Here is an 18,419-nt window from a genome sequence, read left to right on the forward strand (position 1 = left end):
CCCCAGACTGCCCTGGCCAGGCCCTAGCCAAAGAGCCCCCCAGTTCCTCCCGGGCCACCATGAACATCCCGCTCCACCGCTGCTACCACTAAATGGTGGTTCTACGTACCATTGATGCTTCTAAGCCCTGTGAGGTTGGGCAGAATGGCCTTCCTTCCCCATTCCAGAGATGGGGAAAGTGAGCCCCAGAGCTGGCCAGGATCCCTCGCCCAGGGACACGGCTCCAGGACCGGGACCTGGGTCTGTGGGAGGCAAGATCCTCACGGGCTCACCATCCCTGGTGGGGCCTGGCAGGAGCCGGCCCTCCCTGCAGGACTGCTTGGCCCACCCGTGGCTGCAGGACGCCTACCTGATGAAGCTGCGCCGCCAGACTCTCACCTTCACCACCAACCGGCTCAAGGAATTCTTGGGCGAGCAGCGGCGCCGCCGGGCCGAGGCTGCCACCCGCCACAAGGTGCTGCTCCGCTCCTACCCAGGCAGCCCCTAGCGGCTCGGACCACAGCCCGGCCTCGGGCTTCCACTCGGGGTTTCGCTGAGGCCGCGGGACATTCCAGGGCCCATCCCGAGCCACAGGGGCCGGGGGCTTCGGACACCACCAGCAGCAACATCCAGCCGGGCTATTACCTCACGGACCCGCAGGGACAGAGGCCCCAGGCTTTGCCGATGCCACCCAGGCCAGAGCCAAAGGGGGAGACCCGTGGGCCAGGCTGGGTGGGGATGGGGGCGCAGGAGCAGAGAAGCAGAAAGGGGGCAGGAAGGGAATGGGGAAGAGATCAGGAAAAGAGGCCAAGGGACAGGAAGAGGAGATTTGAGGAAGGTTCTGGGGGAGCACCAACTGGGAAAGGTGTGAGTAGTTGGGGAGGAGGAAGAGGAAGGAGCCCAGGGTGTTGGGGCCATGGGCTGGAAGTGAGTGTTGGTGAAGCAGCGACAGGACACAGAGACAGGGCTAAGGAGCAGGAGCCAGCATGTGAAGAAGGGCAGCAAAGTGGGGGAAGGAGAGGAGAGGACTCAGGTGGGGTGGGTGGGTGGGCTAGCTGCCAGCATCCCCAGGAGAACCTGGAGGGCTGGGGGCTGGAGGTGGTGACTGCTGGAGCCAGCGCTCTCCTGTCCTCCTCCAGCCCAGTGGAGGCAGCTCTGAGCACTCCGTGCTGGCCCCAAGATGTCCCCACCACCCCTCTGTGGCCTTCGCCCTTCTTCCCGTTCATATTTATTTATTTATTGACTTTTATGAAATTTCCCTTCCATCCAATTCCTATTGCCCGTGTTGTCCTGACCACCCCACCCCACCCCAGCCATCCAGCTGTCTGTCTGTCTGTCACAAGGAAAATAAAAACGGCAAGCTGCAGGACCTACGTGTGGTCTATGAGGAGGGATGGCTGGGGGAACGGGGTGCTGGGGGTACTGGGACAGGGGCATTTCGGCCTTCTTTGGACCAGGGAGAGCTGAGCTATAACAGCTAACACCTTCAGACTGTGGCTCCTGACCCTGAGCCTCCGGGGCCCCACATCTCCCTCATTCTTAGAGGGAGGAGGGACTTCTGACTCTACTGAAGTTTCTGGAGTCCCAGCAGGACTCCACCGCTACCATCTAACCAGACTCTGGTGGTCCCCTCCTTCCTTATGCATATTCTGTCATTGCAACTTGGAGGATGCTAGGCTCTGCAATGCACCAGCCCACACCCCAAGGCTGGCACTGCCTCCTTCACTCTGCCCAGGAGACAGGCCAGCACGGAAGGGGTTTCGTCATGATGACTGGCGAGATTGTGATGACGGTGTGAAGGGCCACAGAAGAAACCAGGACAGCCTCTCATGCATGCTTTTGTGTTAGGGCACACGGGCCACCAGCTGCATGACGCTCTCTCTGGTCGGTGAGTCTGCTGAGGTGGGGCCACAGACAAGCATCTTCCTAGAGCCACGGGACACATCAACCTGGACGTTCCTGTCCCTATGGCCTGCTAGGAGTCTGATGGGTGCTGAGTGCCCTTGCCTCCAGCTGCTCCCCTGCAGAACCACAGCATGCTCACGGGGTCCTACAACTGAGATGCCCTGAGTAGAGGTGGAGGGGAGGGTGGAGCCAGTTCTCCTTGTGTCCAGGGGGACGCTGTTTCCCACATCTCCCCAGCTTGGAAACTCTGTTCTTGGCAAAGTGGAAGGAATAAATTCTCCTCCTACCATGAGCCAAGAGGGCTAGCGCTGGTGTGTTGCTGATTGAGTCTGAGGGCCCCTTGGCTGTGGCCCGAACAACCTTTTGCCCATCCTCGCCCAGCCTGGCCTCTTTGGCGTCTCAGGACCCCGGGGAAGAGGCAAGCCCCATCATCATAAAATAACAGGATGTTCAAGTCGGGGGAAGGGACTAGAGAGGGGTTTTGCCCACCTGTCATTTTAGCGATGAAGATACACAGTTTACCTGTGAGAATCTTTAATCCCCTACTCACCACAAGTGTTTTCATATAAAAATGAGGTGCCTGAACTCATATCTTGATAAATGGTAAAATTCCTCTCCCATCCCCATTCTGATCTTGAGCTCCTTTCCCATCTCCATTGAAAATGGCATGTGAACTGCTTGTTCCAAACCCGGAGGAGCAAAGGTAATTTATGTCAGCAGAGCTGTGTCAGAATTCCTCTGATCAAAAGGTGACAGCACTCCCCACCTGGGCGGGCAGTTACAATGTATGGAAGCAATGCTCTATCTGGTGTCCTGGGTTGGGTAGCCTGGGCTCCAGGCAAGTCCCAGAGGGGTGAACTGAACCCCTTTTCTTAGGCTGCCTGATGCTTCTGTGCATGCTTTTTGGGGCTTGGGCAAATCTCGAACTCGGGAGTCATTATTAATGCCGGTCTCCAGCAACAGTCAGACCCAGCCCGGTCAGACATATCATGTCACATGGAGGGAAGTGAGCGGGACTGCAGCAGTAACGGGGAGATGCTGTTCTCAAAAATCTTTACCGTTCCCTCTAGGTTGATCTCTCTTTACCGCCAGGGGGCAGAGTGCAGAAATGGCAATCCTAGACTCCCAGAGCCTGGGGAGTGCTTCTGAATTGGTCTTAACAGCCACACTGCCCTCTCATAATTGGCTGGATGGACAGTGAAGTCCCTCCCCTGTCCGTGCTACTCTGGCTTCATTCGGGGACACCCCCACAAACACTTGCACCCTTTAACCAACAGTGTCCTGGGAATGGCATGTTGTCCAACTGTCTGGGGACTGACCAGAGTGCAAAGCCGCCCCAGCAGGGAGCTGAATCTCTTGCCGGCCTGGGCCCTTGTCTGATACCAGGAGTGGGAGGGTTACCCCCTGCCCTGGGAGGGGATGGGGCCGCATCCAGCTGCCCAGCTGTCCTGGTGCTGACATGAAGTGCACCCCAGAGCTGCTCGGGTTTCCCCCCCGGGCCTGCCCCAGCGGCTGAGCCAGCATCCTAAACATCCTCAGGCTAAATAAGGAGCCTGCTTAGGTCAGGGGGTGGGGCTGGGGTCCCCGGGGGGCTTGGGGCAACCAGGCCAAACAAGGCAAGGAGCAGAGCGATGTATAAAACCAGGGCCCTGGGCTGAGCACCTGCCCCTGCCCCTACTGTGCCTTCCAGAAGGGCTCTGACTCACCTGCTATCCAGCTAGTGGACTCAAGCCGCCAGGTCGACCCGCCCACGGTGAGTCCCTATTCTCAGACCAGTCCCAGACACTCCCATCCCCAGGATGTTTTGAACAGACAGGGGAGAAAGGCTGAAAGTCAAAGTCTCTATGTCAGCCTAGACCTCATGTTTGTTTTGCACTCCCCAGATGTCCAAGGCAACTTCCGCCAAAAAAACAGCGGCTGCGGCCCCACCTCCGGGATGTACCCTGGATATCAACGACCCCCAGGTCCAGAGCGCAGCCATTCGCATCCAGGCCTCTTACCGGGGCCATAGGTGAGGGGGAGCCCGGAGCCCTCAGGAGGAGGGGAGCAGGAACTGCAGAAATCGCCCTGACCTGCAGCGTGGGCGTGGGGGGGAGCTGAGCAGTGTTATGGACTGCTGGTGTCACTGGACTTAGGGAAGAGAGTTTGACGAGGTGTGGAAAGGTGGCCGACAAGATCAAATCATTTCATCAGGGTAACAGTTCAAGAACAGCACCCCCCCTCCCTACCCACCCGCTCTATTGAAGTTCTAGCGGGCCGAGGGGGTGGGGGCAGGGGATTCGGTACGGCGGTCCAGAACCGCGTCGTGGGAGCTCTGGGCCCTGACCCGGCTCTCGGATAGGTCCCGGAAGGAGCTTCGCGAGAAGGGGCCGCCACGAGTGCTGGAGCCGCTGAAGGACGTGGTGCTGATCGAGGGCAGCGCGGCCAAGCTGACTTGCCGCATTTCGGCTTTTCCGGACCCCTTCATCCGCTGGAGCAAAGACGGCAAGGAGCTGCGCGACGGGCCCAAGTATCGCTACGTCTTCGAGGACCCTGACGTGGTCGCCCTGGTGGTGCGCGACGGCGAGCTGGCAGACCTGGGCCAGTACAGCATCAACGTAACCAACCCCTTCGGCCAGTGCTCTGACTCGGCGCGCATCCTCGTGGAAGGTACGCGCGTTCCCCGTGCGGCGCCACCGCGAAGAGCATCACCGCCTCCCGGCGCAGCAGCCGGGTCCCTCCAGCGAGCGCCTACCGCTGGGCCTGGCCGAGTCCCAATGGGGTTGAGGACACAGCCTGGGGCGCAGCGGCGCGCGGGCTGGCTAGCTCTTCCGGCCTCAAGATCCCGCCCTCACCCGCCCCCGCCCCAGACCGAGAAGTCCGCTTTGGGCTCTAGTCACTCCACTCCAGCGCCCCAAGGTCACAGCGAGCCAGAGGCAGAGCCAGGGTTAGGGCCCAGGTCTTCTGGCTCCGCCCCAGGGCAGTGTTCACTGCTCGGAACTATGTCCATCCAAGGCACTGAGATGTGTAAACGCTCCCGATCTTTCACTCAGCGTATTTCTTTTCATTCCCCCATCCCACCGTGGGCAGGAGCAGGGCCAGCTATTAGTCCAGTTTAACAGCGGAGGAAATGAAGCCCCAAAGAGGGTAGACTTGTTCAACGTCCCACTACGGGCTTAAATATATCTCATATTTAGGGCCGGGTATTATCTGGGGACGTGATGCCCCTGCTCCGCCTCACCCCTAAGGACCCTCCCCGGGTCGCATGCCCTTTCCCTTCTTCTAGTCCCTGCGAAGATTCAAAAGGGACCGGATAACACTAAGGCACGCAAAGGCGCCACCGTGACGCTGACCGCGGAGATCATGGGCGAGCCTGCGCCTGACGTCGGCTGGACCAAGGACGGGGAGGACATCGAGGAGGATGACAGGCGAGGGCGGGGTCCTGCCGCTGGGGCGGAAGAGGGCCCAGAACCCCGGCGGGAGTGGGCCGGGAGCGGGGAACGCGAAGCGAGGACCAGAGCTGGCTAACCAGCCTGGCCCCGGGCGCCTGTAACCTGACCGCCGCCCGCCCTCCCCGCTCCCCCTCTCCCTGCCAGGGTGTTCTTCGAGATCGGCAGTACCACCACGACGCTGACCATTCGCCGGGCCACGGCCCAGGACAGCGGCAAGTACGAGGTGTACGTGGAGAACAGCCTGGGCATGGACCAGAGCTTTGCTCGCGTGGACGTGGCCTGAAAGAAACGCTCGGATCTTACTCCCTGGCTCCAAGCCCTGGGGTGCGTGGGACCGACGCCCCCCCCCCCCCCCCCATCTTGCTTAATAAAACTGCTCTTTCTGACCCTCCGCGTGTTCTGGTCTTTGGGGACGCCGTTTCTTCTTCCCTGAACTCGCACCCACGCTTACTCCAGACCCACACACTAAGGTCACAGTATGTGGGGGTGGGAATGTTTGGAGAGTACCTGGTTTCGTGCTTTACGTTACAGACTGCAAATCTGAGATAGGCTTTCTTTCACACTACGGAGCTCCTTCATTTCCCCGCGGGACCGCGCCAGGAGCTCATGACCCCGCCTCCTCTTTTTCCGTCTACCTCAGGCCCCACCCACTCGCCGCGGTCGGCGCCCTCGCCACGCCCATTTCACGGCTGGCCGCACCTCCTCTCGTCTCTAGGCCCGCGTCTTCCTGGGACCCTGCTCCTCCCTTGGCGGCTACACTGGGGCCCATTCCCAGACAGTGCAAAGTCCTAATCTCAGCTTCCCTCCTCTGCCTCTTAGGCCCCACCCTTCTTCTCTTTAGCCCCGCCTAGATCCCTTGGCCATGCCCCTTGTTCTCCCATAAGTCCCACCTCCCTCCTCTCCTGTAGTTAGAAACAAGCGGGCGTGGGGGGGTGGGGGTGGGAGGGGCGGATAGAGGAGAGGGCTGTGGGAAACGACGGAATCGTAAGAACTACTATTCCCGGCATACTCCGCGAAAGAGTTCTCGCGAGTCGCGAGAAGACACGTGCGCGGAAGGAGCAAGCAGTAGCGGGCGACAGAGCTGGAATAAAGGGAGCTAGTGGTAAAGGTTGCTGATGGAGGGGTGGCGGAAGGGGTAGAGGGCAGGGGACGGCCCCTACACTGAGGGCTGCTCGGAGGTCCCGGCTGGCCCTTCGGAGGTCTGCTCTTGTGTTGGTCCCACAATCCCCTGGCTACGCAAGGCTAGGGTTTATTAGACAGAGTCGGTTGTGGCGTTCAGAGGGTCAGCAATCATTGCTTCGACTCGAGTTTCAGACTTGTCTCCAGTATTGGGACCCAGGGGGAGATAGATTCCGTGTTTGAGATGCCAAGGGAATCTGTCTTTTGATTCAGGGTTCATCACTTAAAGGTTAGTTTTAGGATTCAAATTCAGCATATAGGGGGTTTTTTGCTTGGACTTGGGACTCACCAGATACGTTATTACTTAGGATTCATTCTTAGGATTGCAGTTAAATATGTGGGGCTCACTCAGGATTTGAGATTCAGTATTCAGGGTTCACTGTTGGGATCTGGGGCTTAACATCTGTAGCATAAGAATGGAACAGTTGGGAATCAGTGGGTTTGGGGTCTAAGGTCTGTTGCTGAGTTTCTGAGTTTGCTGAATGTGTTTATGGCCAGAAGGAAGTCTGATGGATCAAATGATGGGGTGTGGATTTCAGGATTTAGCAGAAATCACTGTGGGGTTTTAGGGCTGGTTGGAATCTGGGTTGGGGTTTCAGATGTATGGGATTTGTGAGATGTGTCCAAGGAGGGACTCTATTGAATTTCGGATTTACATCCTGTGAGAGGGCTAAGTGTTGCTATTTGGGGTTTGGGGTTTGCTTGGGATGTGAGTGGGGTTCTTGGGCTGGGGTGTGAGATCTGAGCCGGATTTCTCTGTTGGGATTTGAAGTTTAGGTAGCAGTTGCCATCATGCTCAAAGCTGTGATCCTGATTGGAGGCCCTCAAAAGGGTGAGGAACCCAGGGAAAGGGGTAGGGAGGTTGGGCTGGACTGACTGGGGAAAGGAGGAAGAGGGAAGCAGGAAGCTAAAATGTGCTTCTCTCTTCTCTCAGGGACCCGCTTCAGGCCTTTGTCTTTTGAGGTGCCCAAACCCCTGTTTCCAGTAGCGGGGGTGCCTATGATCCAGCATCACATTGAGGCCTGTGCCCAGGTAACCCCAGAGGTTCCCCCTCCCACCTAGCTTCCTGTTCATCTTCATGCTCTATTCCCCCTCCAACCACGTCGTGTTCGGACCAGGCCTAACTCCAGGGACTACCATTTATAAATGACAGTGTGAATGGTGTCCCTCGGAGCTGTGCAGTGCAGCTGCCCTGCTCTCTTCGCTAATCTGGTTTCTCATCTGGCCTCTTCTTGTTCAGACTTCACTCCTATTTTTAAAGCATGGAATGCAAGATCAGGCAGGAATCTTCGAGACCATTTAAAGCTATAGTCCAAGGAACCTGAATGATAGCAAAGCATGGAACTCAAACCCTTGCTCACTGTGGAGCTAATTTCTTTATTGCTTTTGGCATCAGGACAGGCAAGGTTTTACCTGAATCCAGTCTCTGCCTGCTCTAAGGACTTGAGTAAATTCCTCACCCTTTCTGAGCCTTAGTTTTCTTACTGGTCGAATGGGGTGATTAAGCCTACTTTGGGGGGATGGCAGGACTTAAGAGATGATGTGGTAAAGTGCCTAGTGCAATGTAGGCACTTGATAAATGGTACCCTTATCTCACACTGATCTCAAGCTCAGACTGACAGATAATAAATATGGGAGAAAATGAATGGATGATCTTTCCATGCAGCTTGGTAGGCAGGATCTTTCAAAGCTAGGGTGATCCTCAGATGCGGGGATGGGGTGGGCAAACAAGAGAATCATATAAGATTGAAAGAACAGGGACAGACTTCCTCTAGGTTTCTTTTTGTCTGGAGGAGAACACAGACCAGAGTGGTAAAGTGAGTGCGTAGGGGCCCCACAGCTGAGACCAAAGCTCTGGCCTCTGGACTCCTGGGCCTGTATTCTGTCCTATCGGATATGTTCTTTTTTCCTCCCAACCTCTTCCCTTGTTCTCAGGTCCCTGGGATGCAGGAGATTCTGCTCATTGGCTTCTATCAGCCTGACGAGGCCCTTACCCGATTTCTAGAGGCTGCTCAGCAGGAGTTTAACCTCCCCATCAGGTGTCTGTGCGGTATGGGGGCTATGGGGTGTATGGGGAGTGGGAGCAGTGCCCAAGGCCTCAGAGTTCTTGTGAGTGGGTTGAGTCAGCATTCGGCAGACTTTGCCCTTATAGATTAGGAGGGGTCTTATTTGGGAATCTCTGAATCCTTGAGGATATTGGCCTCAGGCAGGTGTATTTCTGGGAGCAGGAGGAGTCAGGTGCCCAGGCTCATGCTATCTGCCTCCTCTCATCTCACTGAGCCGGCTTTGGGGTCCCCGGGGACAGGTACCTGCAGGAATTTGTGCCCCTGGGCACAGGAGGTGGTCTCTACCATTTCCGGGACCAGATCCTGGCCGGGGGCCCCGAGGCCTTCTTTGTGCTCAACGCTGATGTCTGCTCCGACTTCCCCTTGACTGCTATGTTGGATTCCTATAGACACCAGCCTCACCCTTTCTTGCTCCTTGGCACCACGGTGAGGGGGCCGGGAGGGCTGGAGGGGGTAAAGGGGGGTGATCCAGAGAAGTTCCTGGAATGCAGTGTGTCGAAGAGGCAGAGGCAGCCCAGAGAGCTAGAGGGAACGGGCATCAACAGGGGAATGTGCCAGAAATCCCAGCAAGTAGCAGAGGAGTTGGTGGCGGAAGAGACCTGAGCCCTTTGGCTGCTCAGAAGGAAGGAGGGGGAGGGCCGCTGTCAGTTCTCCCCCGCTGAAGGCCTGTCAGTGGCGGAAATACGTGCCAGGTGCTACAGGGGAGAGAAAGAAAAAAAGAGAAAACAGACCTCATCGCCCTGGAGCAGGCGGGTCATTGTTTTGGTGTGTCTGTCTTTCAGGCTAACAGGACACAGTCCCTCAACTATGGCTGTATTGTAGAGAACCCACAGACACACGAGGTGAGAGCAGAGACAGGGCTGGCTGGGTTCTTACTCTGTATCATCATGTCCGCTCCCCTCTGCCTCCAGAGAATGCTAGAATGCTATTGGGTGGGCTCCAGTGCTGTCAATCAGGTGGGGCATACCCTTGGCCGTTCATCTTCCATTCTAGGGAGACTGACAAAGAGCAGAGATTAAGAGTTAATTTCCATGGGTGCAGCACCCCGACGGCTGTATGGTGTTCCGTGCGGTGTTCTGTGGGAACATGGAAGGAGGCGCAGCCCAGCCTTGCCTGGGTGGGGGCAGGGAGAGCTCCCTGGAGGAGGCAGGGTCAGAGTTGGGTTAAATTCATGGAGATGAAGGAGACAGGAAGGCGTTGCTGGTGGAGGGAATAGGCTATGCAAGGGCACAGAGGCAGGAAACAGTATGGGGCCTCTGGCATTCCCGAGGTGGGAGTGGGATGGCCAGGTAGAGGGTCTCAGTCCTAGTTTGTGAAACTCCCTACCCTGAGCTCCACTTTCATACAGCCCTCTTATTTGTTCAAGCATTAGTATCAAAAATACACTTAAAACAGGCACACGCAGGGGCCCTGGTGGGCTCAGTCGGTTAAGCGGCTGCTGCCTGCGGCTCAGGTCATGATCCCAGGGTTCTGAGATCGAGTCCCACACCAGGCTCCTTGCTCAGCAGGGAGTCTGCTTCTCCCTCTGCCTGCTGCTCCCTCTGATTGTGCCATCTCTCTCTCTCTCTCTGACAAATAAATAAATAAAATTTTAGGGAGCACCTGGGTGGCTCAGTGGGTTAAATCCTCTGCCTTCAGCTCAGGTCATGATCCCGAGTCCTGGGATCGAGCCCTGCATCGGGCTCTCTGCTTGGTAGGGGGCCTGCTTTTCTCTCTCTCTCTGCCTGCCTCTCTGTCTATTTGTGATCTCTGTCAGTCAAATAAATAAATAAAATCTTTTAAAAATAAATTTTTAAAAGAAAAAACAGGCACGCACACATAGATATGTGCAATTTTTTTTTTTTAAGTTTTCTACTAGGCACTAGCTAGATATGGAAGAAACAGAGCCAAAGAAATAGAATCCCTGCCACTCAGGAACACCCCCCCCCCCCCGCCAAACACATACACACAGTGGGAAGGACAGTCAGAAATCAACCATGGCAAATGACACAAGGGCCACAGTAATGTGTGGCCAGAAGCCAGGGGTGCCCAGACCTGAGAAGGTCTGCATAGTGCGGGACAAACACAGGTTCACGGAGGAAGTGGCAAGGTCGACCGGGTTTTGAAAGCTGAGTTTTCCAGATGAATTGCTGAGAAAGGGCATTCCAGGCACAGGCATGCACGGGCAGTGAATTGTGTGCTGGGGGTGCTGGGAGGTGGGGACAATGAGGAGGGAAAAGGCATGCCATTGGGATTTGTCCTGAAGGTGAAGGGCAGAGACTCTGCATTTTAGGAAGACCATCCTAGCAGCAGGGAGTAGCTGGTGGTGAGTAGGTCTTAGGGGATGGTGGCAGAAGTGGAGGGTGGAGGGCTGGGGAGGGGGCCCCTCTGCTGGACCCAGCCTGCTCTGTCCTCAGGTCCTGCACTATGTGGAGAAACCCAGCACCTTTGTTAGTGACATCATCAACTGTGGCATCTACCTCTTCTCCCCGGAAGCCCTGAAGCCCCTTCGGGATGTCTTCCAGCGTAACCAGCAGGATGGGCAACTGTGAGGCGGGCCCCATGGCCCTGTAACCCCAAGTCCCCCAGTCACAGAGCACACCCCCACCCCCAGGCTCTGCAGGCTCTTCACCTGCTCACCTTCCTCCTCCCTTTTCCTTTCCACTTGTCATCCCTAGCCAAGCCTTCCCAGTCCCCTCCCCTTCTAACCTCATTCTGTCCCTCTTCCTTATCCATCCCAGTTCCTCCTCTGTCACTGCCTGCCCACTCCCCTTCTGGTCCATTTCTCTCCAGCCCTGAGTGTCCCGGAGATGTCTTTTGGAACAGACGGCAACACGCACACTTGGGCGCACACACGCTTGGGTGCAGAGACATGCAGAGAGAGAGAGAGACACACACACACACTCACTCACTCACTCACTCACTGTCAGGCTGAGGCTCCCCTCAGCACATACCACATAGAGCCCTGCTGGCCACAATCCCCTCCCCAGGTCATCCCTGTAAGGCCCCGGACCTGATAAGGGCCCCCGCCCCGTCCCTGTCCCCGCGGGTCCTGGCCTTCACTCCCTCCTCCCCACCGGCTCCCTGTCTCATGCTCCACTCACTCCCATCCATCTCTGCTTCTCTCTCCATCTCTTCTGGCCTCTGTCTGTTTCTGCTAAGTTGGCATCTCTACCATCTCTCTCTCTCTCCCTCTCTTTCTGTGACTGTCTCTGCCCTCACCAGCTGTCTTCCTCTGGGGTGAGTGTCTGTGTTTCATTCCATCCTGTGAGAGGGAGGGTGACCCGAGGTGGGGTTTGGAGGAGTGGATGGGGAGGAGAGGGACATGGGGGGGAAGCTACACCCGGGCGAACTCCCTGGGCCTGGGGCAGAGATGGGGGATCGGTCCATGCCTGGGGGTCCCCTGGGATCGCACCCCAGGTGGGGGTGGGAGGATGATGTGGGTAAGGAGGGTACTGGCAGTGCTTCCTGGGACATGAGCGTCCCTTTGGAGAAGATCTAGCCAGGCCTGGAGAGTGGGATTCCCTGGGATCACTATCCCTGAGACACCGCGTTGGCCTCCTGGGCGGGCTCAGCTGGGGAGCTGATGTCCGCTTCTCCTCTCTGCCAGGGAGGACTCCTCAGGCCTGTGGCCAGGGGCAGGCACCATCCGCCTAGAGCAGGACGTGTTCTCCGCCCTGGCTGGGCAGGGCCAGATCTATGTGCACCTCACTGACGGGATCTGGAGCCAGATCAAGTCCGCAGGGTATGCCTCATGAGGTGGCTGGGGCACCTGGGAGCTGAGATTTGTGGGGGGTAGGCACCTGCTGGCCCCTGAATCCTCCATCCCCCTTTGTGGCTCCCCCAGCTCAGCCCTCTATGCCTCCCGCCTCTACCTGGGTCAGTACCAGCTCACTCACCCAGAACGCCTGGCCAAGCACACTCCCGGGGGTCCACGAATCCGAGGTATGTCCCCCTGCTCCCTTCCTCATCTTTGCCTCCAACCCCAGCCCCCTGTGCCCTCTGAGCCAGGACTCCTGACCTCAGATTCAGAGGTGAAGCCCCAGTCCCTGCCCCGCCCCCCCACAACCAGGTATGGTGTGGGGTAGCTGCCCCCAGGTCTTCTCTTCTGCTTCTAGGAAACGTTTACATCCACCCCACAGCTAAGGTGGCCCCATCAGCCGTGGTAAGTGGGGGGCCAGGCTGGCAGGATGGGTGGGATGACGCAGAGAACTTCTGAGCTCAGAAGGTGGGGCTCTGCTTTGTGGCCACCCATTGTGCAGGCTCAAGCAGGTCCCTTCCCTCTTATCTGTTCTAGAAGGGGCTGGATTCTGGTTTCTCCAAGGCCCCCAGGGCTTATGGGATCTGTTCCTCTCCACAGCTGGGCCCCAATGTCTCCATCGGGGAGGGGGTGACCGTGGGCGAGGGCGTGCGGCTCCGAGAGAGCATTGTCCTCCATGGGGCCACGCTGCAGGTAGGCACCCGGTGGCTGGCTGGGAGGGGGTGGCCCCCGTGGGCTCAGCATCTGGACCCTTCTCCTCCCTCACCGCACACTGTCGTGTTTGGCAGGAGCACACGTGTGTCCTGCACACCATTGTGGGCTGGGGGAGCACTGTGGGGCGCTGGGCCCGTGTGGAGGGTACTCCCAATGACCCCAATCCCAACGACCCCCGAGCGCATATGGACAGTGAGAGCCTCTTCAAGGACGGGAAGCTGCTGCCTGCCATCACCATCCTAGGTATGGCTTCCTTGGGGACTAGGGCTGGGGAAAACCTCCACAGGTGCTGGCCTTGCCCTGTGGGGATGGGACACACGTGTGTGTGTGTGTACGTGTGCGCGCATGTGTACGTATGCTTATGTTTATTCCTTTAGCAAACATTTACAAAGTGCTTGCTGTGTGCCAGGCCCTGTTGAGTCACTGGGAGTCTGAGGCCAGGGCGCAGATGGGCAGGGAGGGATGCCTCCCGGATGGCCATGGCCCCAGCTCCTTGCCTCTGGCCTCTCCTCCCCACGGCTTCTTAGTTGGGGGGGGGGCTTCCTCCTCTGGGTGCTCTCGTTCCCGGTTGCAGGCTGCCGCGTCCGGATCCCTGCTGAGGTGCTCATCCTGAACTCGATTGTTCTGCCACACAAGGAGCTGAGCCGCAGCTTCACCAACCAGATCATCCTCTGAGGGGGACTCCCAGAAGGCACCCCCCCCAACTCCCAACTCCTACCTGCTTCCCTCGAGGCTCCTTCCTGCAGGGTCGGCCTCTGTCCAAAAGGACCAGAGGAAGGCAGGCAGGATCTTCACGTGCCAGGCGCAACGTGGGTGGCTGGGGGACTCCTGGCCTCCCTCTTCGGTCCCTAATAAACCCAGGTGGACCTTGGAGCCAGCACGGACTCCCGCTTGTGCCTGGGCTGGGGGTGAGGGCGGAGGGGGCGGGTAGCTGAGTCAGGCCCCCCCACATTAGCATTTAAATTGGAGTCGTTGCTGCGGGCTCATGAATAATGAATCTGGAGCCCTGGTAAATCTCCCCCTCCCACTGCCTTTAGCCTCTTGCGCCCGCTCTGCTTGGGAGGAAAGCCCCCAAGGCTCCCAGCCTGTCTGGCCCCTGCCTGGCCCCTGCCTTCACCCCTGCTCCAGCACTGAGGGCTCGCCCGCCTTCCTGTTCCTCTTCACTGGGCCTGGCTCGAGCTCCGAGTGTAAGGATTCCAAAAGGAAGGGTGCAGGATTCTGGCTGGGCTGTGGGACGCTGGCGGTGGGCTCAGGGACCGAGAGCCACGGGCCCGATACTGGGTCACCAGTGGCTGCTTTTCTCAGTTCCTGCCCAGCCCGGCCCCAGCCTGTTTTCCGCTTTGCCAGCTCCATCTGCTCCTAGCCTGGCTTTTGGCGGAGTGGGGGTTCTCCCCACCCGAGGCCTGCGTGGGTTCTGTCTCTTACTCCCCTGGCAGGTGGGGCAGACCTAAACTGGTGCCTCATCATCTCCAAGTCCGGGAGTGTGCTGGGAGGGGAGGGGCCCTGGCCACTTCCCACCACCCTGACTCCGTCCTTTGGGAGATCTTAGTCCTCTCCACATTCCCCTAGCCCCAGAGCAACCCAGCCATCTCTCATGTTTGCCCATGACCCCCATGTGCCCCCTCTTGGTACCCCCCCTTTCCCCAGCTGTGGGTGCAGAGCTTAGTTGCCAGATGAGCTGGTAATGATCGTAATCTGCTAATTGAGAGGAATCTAATTACCCAAAGAGAATGGGGGGGCAGGGCGTGGGTGGGGGGGAGGAGGGGGTCCTGGCAGCAGGCAGGGGTGGTAGGCGGCGGGGCGCCGGGACCTCGTTATCAGCACCGGAGTCTGGGATTTCATAGCTTCTTAGCTGGACCATGGGGAAGACCCGCTCCCCCAGTAGCCGGGCTGAGGGTAGTGTGGGGATTGGGTTGGATTTGCGCTCCCGGGCCCCCCTCCGGCCCAGCAGGCTGCATGAGAGCAGGCGTGAAAGGAGCCAGGCTTCAGCAGCCCAGACCTATAACCTGCCTGTGCTTAGACTCTTCCCCATCTCCCGGCCCTACCTCCAGCCCAGATCTTCCATTTGCATGGGGTGGGGAGGGGGCCACAGATGCCTCCTCTGGGCCTGGGGTCAGCTCCCTGAGGGAGAAGCCGGGAGATGAGAAGGCTGGGCTATGTGTCTGGGGCCGGGGTCTCTTCCCTGCCCCCCACCCCAGTCCTGACCCTTCTGTTCCAAGTGGTTGGCAGAGGCCATGGCAGTTCCATCATAAATATGATAATTTAATTATTTTCTCAGCAAAACACCGTGAAATCCAATAAGTCTGTGTCAGGCCCTGGCCCCCGGGACCCCCCTCCTAGGCCCAGTGGGGGTGGGGAGAGGCACTGGAAGGGGAAAGGGTCAGTGTTTGGGATGGGGGGATAGCTAGTGTAGTTGGGATCTTTGAAACCTGTCCCCTCCCACCAGGCTGGCAGAGTCCCTATCGCGGGCTCCTGGGGAGGTGGGGGAGGTCTTAGGAATTGTAACGCCCTCCACTCCTCTCCGGCTCCTGTCTGCCCTGGGAAAGACCGCGCGCCAATTCATCTCTGAGGGCACAGCTGAGGGCCCACGATGTGGGAGCCCCCTGCTCCTCCACGTCTAGGTCTTCATTGGCCCTGTATGGGTAGGAGGGTGCTGGTCCCCAAAGGGTTTGAGGAGAGAAAACCAAGGGAACTGGGGGGATGAGCGGGGGAAGGGATGCGGGGGAGGGGTGCGCTCCTGCCATTAGTGCTTTTTTAGGTTTCCATAAAAAGATTATTCTGTAAAATCAGTGAGGGGGAGCAGGCTTGTGGAGGGGGGGCAGGTCCCTGGCGCCGAACTGGATGGGGCGATGGGAGGAGGGCTGGGGATGGGGACTGAGCTTGGAGAGAAATTTGGATGGGCTTCAGGAGCCAGCGAGGGGAAGAGGCCGAGCCAAGAACACAGATTGGGGGGGAGGTTGGCCGGGGTGGGGTGGAGTGGGGGCAGGGCCCTCCTCTCCCTCCTGTTCCCTTTGGCGAGGCTGACCTGGGCCCCAGTCCCACCCCAGTCTCCATCCCCTCCCCCTGGCGCTTAGCAGCCATTATCGGGGGAGCAGATTGCCCCCCCCTCCCCCTCTCCGGGAAGCAGGCACAGCTGGGGCCCCGCCACATCTGCCGCATCAGCACCGAGCACAGCTGGGTGTGCCCAGAGCCGCGCTCCCCAAAACACAAAGGGGAGGGCGGGGGCCAAGGAGAGCCTAGACCCCGGAGACAGACACACTGACACCTCTGCCAACAGACACACTCCTCAGGGTGAAGCTACACCCACCACCACCACACGCGCTCCCTCCTGTGCAGACAGGAGAACTGACAAACACGCAATTACTCTGCCCCGCCCGCCACCCCCGCTCCCCTCCTCCCGCCCCTTCTTCCTCCTCCCCTTCCTTCCCTCCCGGCTCCCCTCTGCTGCCTGGGCCACCTCGGTTCTTCTGGAGGGAGCAGGGGCCTCCCCTTTACCGAGCGCCCCTTTCTGAGAGGCCTGGAGAACTGGAGGGCAGGAGGTAGTGAGGGCTGCAGGTCTAAGCGAGGAGCCTGGGCAAAGCCGCTGTCCTCCCTCCGTGCCCATACTCGACACAAAGAAATCCCCTGTGGAGCTCTGGTTCTTGCCTCTTTGGGTGTGATGGAGTCTCTATTCCAGGGCCAGCTGGCTGAGCACCCTTGACTGGTGCTCCCCGTGACGGTGTTCCATCAGCCACCTCAAGGAGGCGCTGCGTGCCCTCTGTTCTGTAGCCTGGAGCTCAGAGGCTCCCCAGGCTATTCCCTGCCACCCCCCAATCTGGCATGCACTCCACTGCTTAGCTCTGCTACCCTTGGCGTGTGCAGGGCATGAGGGCTCGCCAGTAGTGGTCAAGTCCCTATCCCCAGAGAGATGAGCAGGGACCCCTTCTTTCCTGTCTTTGCCAGGAGATAGCCACCTTCTGGCCCCCTGATTTAATCTGGCCCCTTTCCCAGCCCTCGCTTCTCCTGCTCATCTTCTTGGTCCTGATGTCCTGCCCTCAGCCCTCTCCTTCCTGCCCCGCACCCCCGTCCCCCGTCCAGCGCCGTGCCCCCGCCCCTGCCCCTCAGAGCTTTAATCCCTCCTGCTGCTGTGCCGCCTTATCTGCTCCCAGCAGCTTTCACTGCTGCAAAGCCCTCTCCCCCTCCTTCTCTGGATCTTCTCCCCCTCCTTTCCTGGCTCCCTCTTCTCTCTGACCAGCACCCCCACTCCCAGCCTCTCTCTGCCTCTCAGGCTCCCAGGATGGCTTCTAGCTGACACCAAATTTGCACTCCAGTACCCTTTGCCCTGTCTCCACGTTCCAGTCTGAGGTTGCCCACCCACGCCCACTCAGGTCCCTTCCTCCTCCCAACCTGACCCCCCCCCGCAACCCTGCAGGCCCCACAGACTTGGGCAGCTTCTGCCTCGCCAAGATTTTTTCTTCTTCTCGTCTTTCTTCCCTGCTCTCCCTTTTCTGGTCCCCTCCTCAGTTCCTCCAGCCACTGGCCCCTCGATCTTGGGCCTGGTGCCCTTCAGCCCCCAGTGATCCATGGTCTCAGCTTGGGCATCCCCAGAATAGGATGGGATCACGCCAGGCTGGCCCTACGTAGGACGGGGTAGGGGGTGCAGAATGCTGGCCAGCAGTGGGGGCAGGGCCTGGCGGTGGGACGCTAACCCTCTTCAGTCGCCTCTGATCACGTCCTGGCCTCCCCACCCCCCTTCACTGGAACTCTCATTAACCGCTTCTCCTGCCTCGTCCGCAGCATAAATAACCCAGATAAATCAGCCGCCGTCCGCCCCCCGCCCCCCGGCCCCCGCACAGCCCGTTTGTCACCGCCGCTCGCTCCCCAGCCTGGCCTGGCCCAGTCCCGGCCTCCGCCCCCCCATCCTTGTCCCTTCCCGCCCACGTCTGTCCCACACTAGCTCATCCCTTGGTCCGCACCAGAGCCAGGGTTGGGACAGGTGTCTGGGCTGGGAAGGGTGGCCAGGTGCCGTCCATCCTCTGGGAGCGGAGGAGGCTGGGGACTCTCTCTAGGAGAATGCTAAGAGTTTGGGAATCGTGTCATTTATGAGTGGGCCACCCAGGAAAGGGGGCTGGGGTCCACCCAAGGTGAGAAGGGACAAATACAGACGGTGGGGGGCGGGGAATCTGCAGAGGTCGGGGGAGGGGAAGTCCGGAAAGCTCAGGTGCGGTAAGGACCTTGGAGGCTCCCTTTGGAACCCCCAAGCTGGATCACGGGAGGTCTTTAGTTCTGCCTTTGAGGCCTCTTGCCCAAGTAAAACCTGTACCTTCTCAGGTTCTCTGGCAGAACCTTCCTGCCCTGTCACCTCCCTCACTCTTCTGCCCCCCATTCCCGTGCTGTCTGCCTTGTCCGGCTGTACAGATGCCACTC

The 18,419-nt window shown here is 58.8% G+C and overlaps 3 protein-coding genes across 15 annotated transcripts in view; all 3 read left to right on the top strand.

The window, feature by feature from the left end:
- SPEG (striated muscle enriched protein kinase) overlaps positions 1 to 1,345 on the top strand; it is a 55,894-nt gene extending 54,549 nt beyond the window's left edge. For all 7 annotated transcript variants that reach the window (XM_059393541.1, XM_059393542.1, XM_059393543.1 and 4 more), the window contains one exon: positions 295 to 1,345. In XM_059393541.1, the coding sequence (XP_059249524.1) occupies positions 295 to 487 (193 nt within the window). In that variant the 3' untranslated portion in view covers positions 488 to 1,345. The remainder of the gene's footprint in view (positions 1 to 294) is intronic.
- Positions 1,346 to 3,752: 2,407 nt separating this feature from the next.
- On the top strand, positions 3,753 to 5,693 carry SPEGNB (SPEG neighbor). Its single transcript, XM_059392684.1, has 4 exons — positions 3,753 to 3,895; positions 4,226 to 4,533; positions 5,150 to 5,291; positions 5,460 to 5,693. The coding sequence occupies exons 1-4, from the start codon at positions 3,768 to 3,770 to the stop codon at positions 5,596 to 5,598; spliced, it is 717 nt and encodes a 238-aa protein (XP_059248667.1). The 5' UTR covers positions 3,753 to 3,767; the 3' UTR covers positions 5,599 to 5,693.
- Positions 5,694 to 6,327: 634 nt separating this feature from the next.
- GMPPA (GDP-mannose pyrophosphorylase A) lies at positions 6,328 to 13,890 on the top strand. Of its 7 annotated transcripts, none has more exons than XM_059393552.1 (13): positions 6,328 to 6,417; positions 7,267 to 7,326; positions 7,429 to 7,526; positions 8,430 to 8,533; positions 8,800 to 8,986; positions 9,343 to 9,402; positions 10,957 to 11,087; positions 12,150 to 12,284; positions 12,387 to 12,484; positions 12,658 to 12,704; positions 12,837 to 12,992; positions 13,088 to 13,256; positions 13,588 to 13,890. In XM_059393552.1, the coding sequence occupies exons 2-13, from the start codon at positions 7,287 to 7,289 to the stop codon at positions 13,686 to 13,688; spliced, it is 1,326 nt and encodes a 441-aa protein (XP_059249535.1). In that variant the 5' UTR covers positions 6,328 to 6,417; positions 7,267 to 7,286; the 3' UTR covers positions 13,689 to 13,890. The 7 variants fall into 7 exon arrangements, with proteins under 7 accessions (XP_059249535.1, XP_059249542.1, XP_059249537.1 ...); XM_059393559.1 differs by having other exon boundaries at positions 12,900 to 12,992; XM_059393554.1 differs by having other exon boundaries at positions 6,342 to 6,423.
- The last annotated feature ends 4,529 nt before the right edge of the window (positions 13,891 to 18,419 follow it).

This window comes from Mustela nigripes, chromosome 3 (genome assembly GCF_022355385.1).
Source record: "Mustela nigripes isolate SB6536 chromosome 3, MUSNIG.SB6536, whole genome shotgun sequence".
NCBI classification, from domain to species: Eukaryota; Metazoa; Chordata; class Mammalia; order Carnivora; family Mustelidae; genus Mustela; species Mustela nigripes.